This window comes from Mytilus edulis, chromosome 8, assembly GCF_963676685.1.
Source record: "Mytilus edulis chromosome 8, xbMytEdul2.2, whole genome shotgun sequence".
Lineage (NCBI taxonomy): Eukaryota > Metazoa > Mollusca > Bivalvia > Mytilida > Mytilidae > Mytilus > Mytilus edulis.
Genome location: NC_092351.1, coordinates 46,755,995 through 46,770,702, shown reverse-complemented (window position 1 = coordinate 46,770,702; position 14,708 = coordinate 46,755,995). Strand labels below are relative to the sequence as shown.

Below are 14,708 nucleotides of genomic sequence, written 5' to 3'. Positions count from 1 at the left end.
TAAGCAAAACAAAACAAGAGCTATACACGATGGATATTTGCAGGTATTTCGTAACGTAATTCTTGTGGATGAACTTCATTTTCTATAAATATTTCGTTGGCTATTGATTGATTTTTCATCTCTTTCTTTGTTCCTTTATTATATCATTTTTCAGGAATTTTTACGACAATGATTTGTTTTTGTCCCTTATGTATAGTACAGCTTTTGAAGGGAAAACTTGATTGGTTTTTCTTTTTTTTTTTTTGTGTATGTTTATTTTCTAGTATAATTAAAGTTATGATTAACTGTATTTATTTATTGTCATTTCATTATTAGAACACTCGACAAAACACTTATTGGGCTTAATTCAAACAGTCATGACTATAGTTCGATTATACGAAACAGTTATACACTCTATGTAGACGTTGCGGAAATATTTATAAACTAATTGTCTTACGCTCTGCACAGTCAGTTCCTTGGTATGCCGGATAGCAACTACAAGTAAATCCATTTATCAAATCTGTACAAGTACCACCATGCTGACACGGATTGGAACCGCATTCATCAAAATCTAAAAGGTACATTTGAAAATTGTACAGAATAAGGCTTGTTTACATTCTTTATATTATTGATATATAACTGATGCAAAACTTTCATGTAAATTACACATTGTATTAGTACATTTTGAACATAATGAACAATAGCACATAAAAACTACAAGTCATGATTTTTTTATTTTTGCATTTTAATCTAGTTATTTCCGTAAAATAAATGGTTACTGTCACAACCTTTCCTTGAAACGTTAAATCCATATTAAAATACATTTGAACGGTATCAATATTTTATTACTGTTTTAACATGCTTAAGAAACAGAAAAAAAACTTGATAAAACATATGTACAACTATTACTTAACCATCACATAGATAATTGATATCGCATGTAATCAATATGCATGTTAATCAAATTGAAAAACTAGGCAAACAACTACAATGTTTCATTTCAGAATTCAGTAGAACAATTAATTAGAATGCATGATTTTAAACCTCACATTAAAAATTTATCTCAAGCACTATACTTACTTTCTTCACAGTTATTTCCTGTGTATCCGGAATCACAAGTACAAATGTATCCATTGATTCCATCTGTACATATTCCGCCATGTTGACATGGATTTGAAGCGCATTCATCAATATCTGAAAATACCATTATGAGTATTAGATAAAATGATGATGAAAATAGAATGCGGACTTATAAATATCCTTTAAATTGTATACAAGGATTATAGAGAATATTTTTCAAACATAACAACTTTAAAGGGAAACTTCGCCCAAAAAATCAAAAAATTATATTATGTCCATTCTGTGTAAGAATGCTCAAATTCATAAATATCAAAGTTTTATTCTGCTAGATAAGAGATCACCATCGATTTAAAAATTAGAGTATTAATCCTCTGCATGCCGCCATTTTTTATATCTTTTCCGTTTTGAAACCACGATATGTCTATAAACCACAAAGGACCAAAACTACAGTAACCTAATGTAGTCGTAATTGCGTGTCGATATCTTGTCAATCGTACGGTTGTTTTATCCGGCTTATTAACTTGATACGGAAAATGTTATTATTTCATAAATAACCATGGTCTGTCGTTTGTAAACTGTTTATATGGAAATTAGCTAAAAAGTCAAAGTCCAAATTCATTAATGATCATAAATAAGTGTTCCGTGAAAATTATTTTCGAAAATCAAATTTGTTCATAATTCAAATCTGTAATAAACTTATTTAAATAAATTTGGACCTTCCCTTATCTGATCAAAAGCATGGCTAAATGTATTACTCGCAAAGGTATTATGGGGTGACACGTCTAGTAATTCAAGCGATTTCCTGTTGGGCTTGCATGTTCATGCATCGTTTCACTTCTGATGGTATTGATCAGTGTACACGGCCTATAGCTTGTAACTTTCTATTTTGAACTATCAGGTGTATAATATATATCTTTGTCTTGCGTGTCCGATAGTGATATACATTTACTAGTCATTACTAAACTCATATGCTTGCTTAAAAATAATAATATTATTTACAAAAATCTAAATAATTAAAAAAAAAATGATAAAATAAAAAATCTGTTTACAAGGGTATTTTGCAAAATGTAAGTATATAGTTGTTGTCAATAGTGAAGGACAGTTTGAAACATACAAGAAGTAATGATTTAACAAAAATGTAAGCACTTGTCGACGATCATTCGTTTATACAACTGGATAGAAAGTTACGGTACTATATATAGTCGCAATTTAAAATTTACATGTATACATTGAACATAAGAAAGAAACATACATTTTGTTTAAATTGGGGTAAATGTTTTGTAAATAGACTAGTCCATGTATGCCAACAGTATGTAATCATCGGATGTCAATGGACTAATGTATACCAAAAAAAGAAGAAGAAGAAGAAGAAGAAGAAGAAGAAGAAGAAGAAGAAGAAGAAGAAGAAGAAGAAGAAGAAGAAGAAGAAGAAGAAGAAGAAGAAACTTGCTTTGGTTCATCAAATTTATGGACATAACACAATCACAGATTTATATTTCAATTAGACTTTTCTCGAACAAAGGAAAAAATTCGTCATCATCACAATTTTTGGGTATAAAAGATAATAATGTGAACATGGATCTGAAAGTGTTTTATGCCAAATGTTCTGTTCTGACATGTTTTGTCTTGGTATTCAATAGCAGAAATTTAAAGAATAAACTGCTTGTCCGCTTAGGGGTATTCTTGACAGTTAAAACAGACTTATATAATTGTATACAAAAATAGGGAAAGATGACAATCAATTGTTTCTGTCTTTCTTTTTAACATCGTTGGTCAAAAAGCTAAAGTATTATACGTTGTGGGACAAAGATTATTTTAACAGGGACATCCCCGATTATATATAAATTTTGTTGATGTTTTTCACACCTGAAAACACTATTTGTTCGTAATATTTCGATTCCATTCCAAAAAGATCCTAATTTTTTGGGGTCAATTATTGAAACATCTTTTTTTTTTAAATAGCTGAAGTATTTATGCGTTGTGAGATTTAAAATATTTTGATGAGAACATTAATTCCTTATTAATGATCTGTTTCAAATATTCTAGGTTACCGATTCTAATTTAAAATAGCACAATTTTTAGTTCATACACGGATTATTTATAAATTTATTCAATTTAATTTATTCAGTATTTCATCGTTACAGAAGTAATCGATGGTCATAATTCATTTAAAGGTGAGCTTACGCAAAATATTAAAATATACAACGACTATCCACTTGTTTTGCGACCTTATTACTCCACTAAATTTATTTTAATTCTTTTTTTTTACATTTACTGTCTGTGTATCATCTATACGAAATGTTGTTCACGGCTAGAATTCACAGATTACAATTATAAAATGCTAATCTTTTAATTATCTTGAGTTTAACCACATATTCAACGTTTACTAAGTGTCACACATCTTCGCTAGCCAAGGGTTACGATCCACTCCCGCTCTCTTCACCCTTGGTGGATTGAGATAAAATTTCGGAGACACAAGGTAAGGATTTTTATTGGTTGCAGTCAAAACTCGCTGCATCCAATCAAAAAGCGCCTATAACATGATCACATGTAAATGCATAAAGTGTTTGTAAACAATTACCACGTGTTAATGGTGCAACAAGTCTTTACATCCCTACACATAAGACTATATATTTAGTGACAACTTGAATGTTTTTAATCAACCAATAAAAGTTCCTGTGTATGTTTCATGCACAAATGCATGAATGTTGACGTATATTTTCATTTCCGGCTTTACCAAGTATGTAGAATCTAGATGCTACCGTGTTTTTACCTCCAAATTGAAGAGTTAAAGTGCTACCATTGGTCAAGAATAATGTATTCGGAATGGGCGTGATTTTTATCTTCCGATAGATGGTGCAACATTGTTATCACAAATGTTGGCTCAATCCGCCAAGGGTGAAGGGAGCGGGAGTGGATTGTAACCCTTGGCTAGCGAAGATGAGTGTCACATAACAATGCACATTGTATTTCCACACTACAAGTAATATTTGCTGGACTGAAGCAAAAAGGTCAATACAAACAAGTATTTTTTATACACTATCGATCATGTCAGTTTCATATTTTTCAACGGTTTTTGTTGGGGAAAAAAATCATACAAATGTTTTGTTGAATGATTTACTTTTATAACTAAAATTCGTATAAAAAATTCATTAAAACATAAATCCTACAATCTAATGTTAAAAGTTGCATGGCTATCACCTATTTTTAGTTAGTTTATAGCTACAACGAAAGTCGTCGATGCGCTTTAAATCACGTTATTAGATGGTTATGCCCCCGTCACACTGTCACGATTTTTACGGCGATGGCAACACGATTATGGAAATTTTCAAAATCGGGACTGATCGTATCAAGATCGGGCTATTCGTAGTGCCATCTTTAACCATCGTAGAACCATCGGCCACTTTTTCTAGCCTTCGGGGACAACTTCGGGAAGGGTTCTAAATTTTTTAACATGTTTAAAAATCCCCGTCCGATGTTGAAGGTTCGTATTGAGTTCGTATCACCATCCTCACCATCGTAATGTCATCGGGAATGCATCTTTGAACATCGTATTGCATTCGTGTTTCCATCGTTTCCATCGGGCAGTTTTGACATTACGATGTCTACACGAATGAATCACGAAGCTACCCGAAGGTCTTACGATGGCAACACGTGACCTCGTAATCCCGTCGTGTTGCCATCGAATAAAAGAACGAAGGCGGCAAGATGGAACTACGACGGCAATAAATCCAGCTAAATGTAAGTTATTTTTCGCGCTAATATACATTTAAAGTGCTATGCGCGATATGCACTGGTCAGTCTGATACGATAGTTAAGAAAGACGTTCACAAAACATGGAGCTCATATCATATGATTCTATGAGATCAAGAAAGGCGACAGCGTTGTTTCTATTAATTCAAATGGAACAGGAAGAGCAGCTATTACAGGCTCAGGATTTACTTTTACAAGTAAAATATTATTTTTTGTCAATTTTTCATATCAAGTAACATAATGAAAATCATAAACGCGCCTCGTACACCAACACTGCAGGTACACGTATATAGGGAAACCAACTTTTTCTTCATTATTCTGATTTTTTATGTATCGTCTGAGTTGTTGTCACACGAATGTTAACTCCATAACCATTTTGTTTTCTATATGTCATATTTTGCTGCATTTGTTGCTTTCCCCACATCCTTCCTTTATATTATTATGACATTCTCCTGGAAAGAGTTCTTTTTGAATAAAATGAATCAACGAACCCATTACCTTACCTTTAAGATAGATCAGTAAACATGGGCATATTTATGGTTGATTATTCAGACTATTGCACACATTTTATAGTTCAAACAAGGCAATGCCGAGCGTGGCATCCCCTCGTATGTAACATATTGGGGACAAATATCGACACTATATTTGCATATAACACATGCAGAAAATGGTAAATTGAATATGCATATTTGATACATAAACTAGAAATCAACCAAAACATTAAGTAACTGGAAATACCTTTAATATTGTCTTTAGAACCAGCAGGTAAAAAAAAGAGCAACCAATTTCCTGTGTATTATGCTATTTCAAGGAGAAAAAACAAGTCCATCTGAATGACCTTGACCTTTGGCCTTAAACATAAAAAATGTCAGATCATTACAAGGAGGAACAATATACCAAATGTGGTTAAAATCTTTTGAAGCATATTGGTTTTAGAGTGTCCACAAGGGTGATATTGCCTTGTATTACAACTGCCACTGTGACATTGACCTTTGAACTTTAAAGTCAATAGCGCTTAAGATATTCTTAACGAGTAACACTATACCAAGTTTTGAGCATTTTTGTTGTAGAGTGTCCATAACAATTTTATCTACACGCAACTTACATGTAGTAGGCGAGGGGATAATAAACTAAGTTTTATAAGAATTAGACAAAAAGCTGTACACGACGTCTTTTTGACATCGTATGGCCATCGCGCCATCATCGTAATCCATCGTGTAGCCTTCGTAATCCATCGTGTAGCCTTCATGATCCATCGTGTAGGCTTCGGTTGAGATATAAAGCTTAAATACCCGTCTTCGGTTAACCTTCGTATTTCCATATTTTGCTATCGTATATAATTTCGGCACCATCGTATAGACTTCGTTATTCATCGTACTTGCTTCGGTCACTTTTTGGTATTTTAACGAGATCGGGACCACCTTCGTACGAACTTACAATTTTCGCATTCGGGTGTCCATCGTATATAAAAATCGGGGCAGTGTGACGCGGGCATTAACGATAAAACATACATGAGATTAATTTCACTCCCGGCATGCAACAAGACTTAAACTACGTCACATAAGTCAGGAAGTTTGTATAAATAAAATTATTAATTCCCAATTTTCTTCTTTATTACTTTCCATATCAAAATAAAACTTGGCGAATATGTTTTTTATGGTATTATAAACATGATAAGATGATAAGTGAAAAATCGCGAATTATCCTTTTAACAAAAAGTTCATAATTTAAACATTGGGTAAAAGAAGATTACCCAAAGACTAGTTTCAGTTGAACAAATACATGAACATAACACGCTTGAGCACATATATGTTATACTGATCATATACACATAAATAGTTGATTGTGTTTTAAGATGAATGTATGCATATTTTGCAGCGTTTCTTTTGTGGTCACTATTGGTCACTATCAAGTTTGAAAAAGTTCACAAAGTTTTCAAAAATTAAGCAGGAAACATTGGTTATTCCTATATTTTAGTTTCTTTTTTTTTTTTAATTTGTGAAATATTTTTTCTCATAGTATGCAAACAATTAGGTGTCTACATATAATTTGAAAAAAATCAAAATACGGTGATAAGTATATTGCATTGATATACTTTTATTATTGCTTTAAAATTTATATGTATATTTACTAGAGTGCAACTATCATGATTATATTGGTTTTTGCTATCGAAATCATTTCTACGTGTCTTATGTATGAAAATAAACAAATAGAGACGCAAAAAAGCAGCATGTGTTAACATTATTTGAAAGATCTCAACCCTTATCCTAAAACTCTGGTCAAAGTAGAATAATCAAACACACCGCAATATGAACAAAAAAAAATTAATAAAAGTTCAAGTCTGATGTCAGAATGGGTAATCTGAAGAAACTAAAGCACAATGACGATGCCAACACAGATTAACAACGGACTACTAGTAGTTATTGACATTTGAGTCTGTACTTTCAAAGTGTTGCTTTGTTTTATATTGAAATTAAACGGTGAAATCCATTTTTTCATTATGATAATGAAATAGCTTTCTTAGCTACTACATTTAGTACTTGGTAAACTAAGAAATTAACTCCGTACGTTATTTTGCCTTTTTAATATTTTTTTATTCGAGCGTCACTGATGAGTCTTTTGTAGACGAAAATCGCTTCTGGCGTGTATATGAAATTTCAATCCTCGTACAAATAATGAGTTTATTTGATATATTTCAATATGGAATAAAATAGGAAATACATCTTGTTTCGTATTGAAAACGAGCAAAACAATAATTCTGAATACAGTTATATTTTACGGATTTTAAAGGGAATGTTTTGAATAATCGTTTTGTTATTTGAAATTTCCATGTGATTATGGACTTTCCAAATTGATTTTCCTCTAAGTTCAGTATTTTTGTGATTTTACTTTTTCCTATCTTAAATTCATAGGAACATGGTACAGTTGCTACATGATTACTCTAAATACATTGTGCGTCATAAATTGGTTTTAGTTGCATTTTGTTCACATTTACAAAATTAAAAAGTAAATACACATTTTGTATTGATATCTTCATTTTAGCAGCAACTTTTTTTTAATATATAATATATATGAACCTCTAATAAATTTTGAGCTTTTGTAATAAACCGGTCTTGCTATCACAGCGCTAGCACAGAACATTATAAGCATACAATTCCTTACTGTCTTCACAGTTTACACCGGCATATCCTGAATCACAAGTACAAGTGTATCCATTAATTCCATCTGAACACACTCCGCCATGTTGACATGGATTTGAAACACATTCATCAATATCTGAAAGTGAAATGCATTTGATCAGTTATAGTTAAAACCTGAAAAATTCAATTTAAATATCCATAATTACCTAAAAATTGAAAAGGGTTTAAAACGTCACCAATCATGTGTTATCGGGACATAAATTCACAGATTGAAATTGTTTTCTTCAACATTTAACGTATTACAAAGTGTTTTTGTTTATGTTTTTATTTATTTTTAAAAACAGTTTCAAAACATTTATAATTAAGAATATGTATCATTATCCATAGTTCCAAAAGTCTGGAGGCTTTGTTATTACCTCGTTATATCAGCTCTTCAACTTTAATATAAAGTTTGAGAGAATCAAATATTTTGTCAACTTGGATCACAGAAAATACACAAATGATCGTAATAACCACATGATGCAGCAACATTGTTCCTGATAAGTCAAATGTAAATATACATCATTTTAACGAAAAATTTTATATTTTCATGATAGGTGCACATGCACTTGTCTCAGAAATTTTTTCCCTAAATACCTTAATATGTAACACAAGGTACTAATCTTGCATTTTTGAAAAATGTCACCCGGTCGCGAAAATCAATTATATGCCGATTTCTCGGTTGTCAACCACACTAAAACTTGTTATGCCGTAAATCTAAATTGATTTTTCTACACAATGATGTATAACACGCCTAGTTTTGTTGTTGGAATCATCTGCAACAGGCCTACACAAATGTGTCAACCGTAATTATTTCGTTTAACTACACCAGCTTGGAAATACACCACACGCAGTGAAAGCTGAATTATAACAATTATCAAAAACAAAATGTTTGTTCTTGTCTAAATAGAACTTATGACCCAGTTAGTAAACTTCTATACGATTCCGTGAAAACAATTCTAGCAAGTGATATTTGACATCTGTCTAATAAGTTACAAGTTTCTATTTTAACTCAAATTTTCAAATTACATCAATGTCATTAACATTCTTTTTTGAATTTAAATATTAAAGGAAATAAGACAGAAAACTAAAGAATAAACAACATGGAAAACACCAAAAACCATAATAGAGTATTTAGGATTGTTCCTGAAACAAGTGCCTGGGTAAATGCCTTCATTATTTAAGAGTACTCTTCCGAAGCACCTGCGATCACCCCTATACTTTGGTGGGGTTCGTGTTGTTTATTCTTTAGTTGGCTATGTTGTGTCATGTGTACTATTGTTTGTCTGTTTGTCCTTTTCATTTTTAGCCATGGCATTTTCAGTTTATTTTCATGAATTTTGATCTAATAACTGCAAATTTAGGTTAAAATAAAAGTCCAGTCAAGTTAAAATGGTTTACCTGAACATGTGTACCAAACTGTCAAATATTTAAAATAATTTTCACATGGGTCCACACCAATGTCATATGGACAAATAGAACAAGTTTGTTTGTTCTCACAATGTTGTCTAACCCAATTTGGTGATTCAATGTTGCATGGAAACCCACTGGAGTATGGTGCATGGCTACCAGTGCATGTTGTTCCATCATTTCTCCCATACGTTGAACTTGTAATTGTCATAACTGAATACAAGTCACATGCTATGGTGTCTGTATCCACGCTACAAATAATTTGCTCAAGGCCTACAAACAAAAGTTGAAAATTATGTTCTTTATCATTATCTACATTTAATTGGCCGCATGTTTTCTAGTGGTTGATATTTTTTTCTTCTCACTAGCACTCATGCAATATAAAAAAATGTACATTCATACACTTCTGCAAACGTTAGTTGTGTCCTAAAGATCATTAAATTAGATGAAGTATCATCTTGAAGTATAAACTTTACATACTTGGCATTCTTTCATTTTCTTGAGAAACATAATCGTCCAATGAACACTAAAAGCTTCTATTCATTTAAATTATAAATCTTTACTTGAAAGAACAATTGACAAAACACGTTTGATGACTAGCTGGAAGCTTAAAACAAAAGTGTCAAAACTTGAAAAATATTTTAGACTGTCTAGTGAAAAAGTCAATGTGCTTTTAACGTAAACAGAAGTTTTAGTTTATCAATACTATCATTTATTATCCATAACCACTAACATTGACATCTTGATAAAAAAAAAGATAATAAGAAGATATTGTATGATTCCAATAAACGATGATGACAACTATCAATCAGAGTTCTAACGAAAATTATATAATCAATGATATAATGTCATAAGGCCTTCAACAACAAACAGCATATCGTTTTGGTGTTTACTTTGAATTTTTGAAATACTAAGGCTTTTATAAGTTTCAGAATTGGTAAGTTTAATTTTCGCAATTCGCGACCTTTGCTGTATTTGGCAAAACTTTTAGGAATTGTTAGTCCTCAATGCTCTTCAACTTCATAATTGTTTGGCCTTTTAAACATTTTTTATTCGAGCGTCATTGATGAGTCTTTAGTAGACGAAAAAGGCGTCTGGCGTAAATATAAAAAATTTAATCCTTTATCTATAATGAGTTTTATTAATTAATTCAATACATATATGTGCAAGCCAAATAATCTGTCCCTTGCTTGTTTACAATTGTCAGTAATTGTATACTACAAAGACATGACCAGTATAGTATTTAAAAAATGTACTCAGTCTGTTGTTTTTTGTTTTTTTTTTGTCACAAAAACATTTTGTTCAAATATTGATAGCTTGATTATAGGATGGTGTACGTGTACGATAAGTCCATTTGGAAAATTGGTGTCAAACTTCTCAATGTTCTGTAAACAATATTATATTTCATGTTGCTTGATTTTTGCAGTTTGAATAAGTTTGTCCATCGAACAGAGGAAAAATAATATCTGCACACGGCACGCATAATTGTAAAAGACATCTATAATCGATGTGTGGCAGCGGTAAATAGTAATTTATGATTTGAAATCACCTGGAATATAATGCGACTGTCATACAGGTAAGAGGTTTAGCTAGCTATAAAACCCGGTTCAATCCACCATTTTTCTATATAAGAAAATTCCTGTACTAGGTCAGGAATACAATAGTTGTAATCCATTTGTTTGATGTGTTTCAGCTTTTGATTTTATTTAATTAGGGATTTTCTGTTTTGAAATGTCCTCGGCGTTCAGTATTTTTGTGATTTTACTTTTTTCTGGACAGTCGAAATTTATTGAATGATGTTTTAAACATAAGCAATAACATACAGTTGTGGTGATTATACAAAATGCTTATATACAAAATAATTGCATTTTCTACTTTTTTATTTGCCGTGCATATACGAATTAAATCGTGGTAACTCCGTACCATAACTATTACGTACCACATATTTCTTACTATATTAAAAACCATTAACACAATTCTCCCCCCAAAAAAAGCATTTTTTCCACACGGTACGAAATGGTAAGTCTTTTTTTCAATATGGTACGAAATGATTTCGTATGGTACATAGTCATTTATCATCATGGTACGAAACGTCAAATTCATGATACATGATCATGGTCATTTGGGGTTTGAATTAACAATGGTACAAACAGACTGGATACCTACGAAGGTAACACCTTACTTAACTGCTTTCCAGGGTGCCTCACCATACAGCATTGGAAGTATGACTAAGGAAATTTTACAAAAGTTGAGATTTATTTAGGTCAACATTTCATTTGTAAACAAACTTGTAAATATTGGACTGTTTTTATTTTTCATTTACCATTAAAAATAACAGACACCATCAAACTCATAAGAAAAAGAAGCCGACCAATACACACATAATACACAATCCAAACATAAAAAGCTATCTAACATGTTTCTTTCTTTTTCAGAGTGAACAGATTTATTTTATTTATTTTGAATATATCTTAAGGGGTAGACCAGGTATATGGGAGACAACTCTTACACATGTATTTAAAGTCATTAGTGCGTTTTAACATAGCAGTATATTAAACAGTGATCAAGCATTTATGTTGTATATATTTGGCTGAGAGAATAATGCAGACAGAACCAGTAAGCTAACAACAATGGCAATGAACTGAGTCTGATTTTCTGGAGTAACTTTACTGACTAAAAGACCTTGTGGCATCATTTAGCAAAAAACCTTTTAAGTTTTGGGAAATTAGATTTGAACATATGAAGTAAATAATGAAGTAATATGGTTTTAGTGCTAAGTCATTGATACAGAGTTTTTACTTACTGTTTGTGTTTGGGTTTTTTTTCCAATATAAGAGGCTATATTCTAGAAGATATGATCTGAACATCAATCCTGGTACAAGATTATGATAATACATAATCTACATTAACACAAAGATAGTACTTAGATTGTGACAGACTGTTAAAACAATGATTTATATGGAACGCCACAGCTGTCTTATGTGGAGCTCTGATTTTACTTTATGTTGTTTTATTATTACTAAACGATATTTTGTCTTTATCTAATATGGTTTTGACATAACGTAATGATGTTTTGATATAGCTCAATATGGAATAGTCATTACTTAATGATATTTCGATATTACACGACATGGTCTCGTATTGACTTGATATAGTTTTGTCATTACTCAATATGGTTTTGTCATTATTCGATGTGGTTTCACCATTATTTAATATGGTTGTGTCATTAGTCAATGTGGTTTTAACATTTCTTGATGTGTATGTGACTTAACGTAAGGTACAGTTGTTTCATTACGTGATGTGGTTTTGTTATTTCGTAATGATGATTTGTCTATTATTCATATGGTTTTAACATAACGTAATGATGTTCCACAATTTGACGATTTTACACTACTTGATGTGTTTATTTCATTATTTGATGTGGTCTTGCCATTCTGTGATGTGGTCCTGTTATTCTTTAATGTGGTTATCCCATTACTTGATGAGGTAAAACCACGTGACCAATCGGACAAATCTGTTCTATTTTTAGATGGATTTTCCTTGAATGCGTGTGACCATCCATCTAATTAGTGTTCAAATTAAAGTTTGGGTTAGTTTTCGAATTCAAGTCATGCTTACAATTAAGTTCTAGTAAGCATTGAGTTTCGAAATGGACTTCGAATTTAAGTCACATTTGAAGGCAGAGTTCTAGTTACAACTTTGAATTTGAGTCACTTCTTGAGGTAGAGTTTGAGTAAGATTCAAATTTATGTCTCATTTAGATTAATTAAGATTTCAAATTGAAATTCGAGCTATTTCATATGTCTTTTTTAGTTCGTTATTAAATTTTCTATCGCAGAACAAGGGCTTTTGCTCGGGCTTCCGAAAAGAGGCCGCCGGGATATTCGTACTTAATAAACAATATTGCAGTATACAAAACGCAACATGGGCGTTGAAATAAAGTTAGATGTGGTGTGATTGCCAATGAAACAACTATCCACCAGAGTTTAAATGCAGTGGATGTACGAAATCATATATAGGCATAGTATAGTCAGCTACAAAAGGCCACCATGTATTATGTGAAAAAAATCAAACGAAAAAATTAATAGTCTATTTTACAAAAAAAAACAAATATGACACATATGTATACAACGACAACAATTGAACTTCATGTTCCTGACTTGGGGCAGGTACATAAAGAAAGACTACGTGGCGGAGTTTAATATCGGACTGTAACAGTAGTGAAACAGCACAGCAAGAGAAAAAGATGTAAACTGGACAAAGTGATGCCCCCGCACTCCACTCAATTAACAAATTATACCCCGATAAGGACAAATTCCTAGCATTTAAACTGTAGGAGGAGTTTTCTGGAAACACCCTACTTATGCAAGTAAATTTCCAAAAATTACAAAGTTCAACTTTCTTCCAAAAGAGCACATATTAATCAAATTTAAACTCTGACCACATGCAGCATACCTTCAATATATATATACAAACAGATAGTAAACAGAAAACTTCCTAGGATTAAAACTGTTGGAGGAGTTATGCGAAATAACTATATACCCATGTGACGACGGACGGACGGACAGAGGTTAAACACTATGCCCCCAACTTTCAGTTGCGGTAAAGTTGCGGTGGCTTAAAAAACTGTTTCAATTGGCTGATTCAATAGATCAGTATGACTGGGTATTTTCAATCCATCGGTGTGATCTAGGGTTCCCCAGAAAGGTAAGGAGATTCTGCTCAACGTGTGGCAATCGTCGTGTTATTTGCAAAATTACAAACCGAGTGATTTGGTTTTATTAGGAAGTTCACATTCGGGTAAAAGATGGTTTTATGGTCTTATGGTTACGACAACTGGAACATGTTCGTCGTCACATGTGAAACAGAGATTCCAAAAAAATTATTTTTCAATTAGTGCTAGGTAGATCAGAGAATTCAATTGATAAAAAGTATAAGATTGATATTCGTATATATGTTCAAATGATCATTATCGCTAAAAAAAATCAGAGAATTCTTATTTTATAGTATTGATGCTTTGTTGCTTAGTCCGAGCTCCCCTCCCCGATTTTCCTGTGACTTAAGTGTGAGTTGATTTGAAGTATCTCATTTTTTAACAAAAAAAGTGCTAGTCTTTTGATTTTTGTCGAACCTTTGACATCAATGTAGTGGCAGTGAGACACAACAACATCGTCGAAAGTGGCGTCATTTCGGGACTTTTTATAGCTTACTATGGGGTGTGGCCGTATGGGTTTTGTTCATTATTGAAAACCATACAGTTTTGTTTTAGTTAAATAAAACCGAATTAAACTGTTTTGACATGATAAA

At 32.0% G+C, this 14,708-nt stretch overlaps 1 protein-coding gene across 1 annotated transcript; it reads right to left on the bottom strand.

Moving 5' to 3' along the window:
* Positions 1-345: 345 nt before the first annotated feature.
* LOC139484134 (fibropellin-3-like) lies at positions 346-9,888 on the bottom strand. Its single transcript, XM_071267861.1, has 5 exons — positions 9,882-9,888; positions 9,393-9,674; positions 7,975-8,088; positions 1,060-1,173; positions 346-550 (listed from the first exon to the last, which is right to left on the bottom strand). The coding sequence occupies exons 1-5, from the start codon at positions 9,886-9,888 to the stop codon at positions 417-419; spliced, it is 651 nt and encodes a 216-aa protein (XP_071123962.1). The 3' UTR covers positions 346-416.
* Between the last annotated feature and the right edge of the window lie 4,820 nt (positions 9,889-14,708).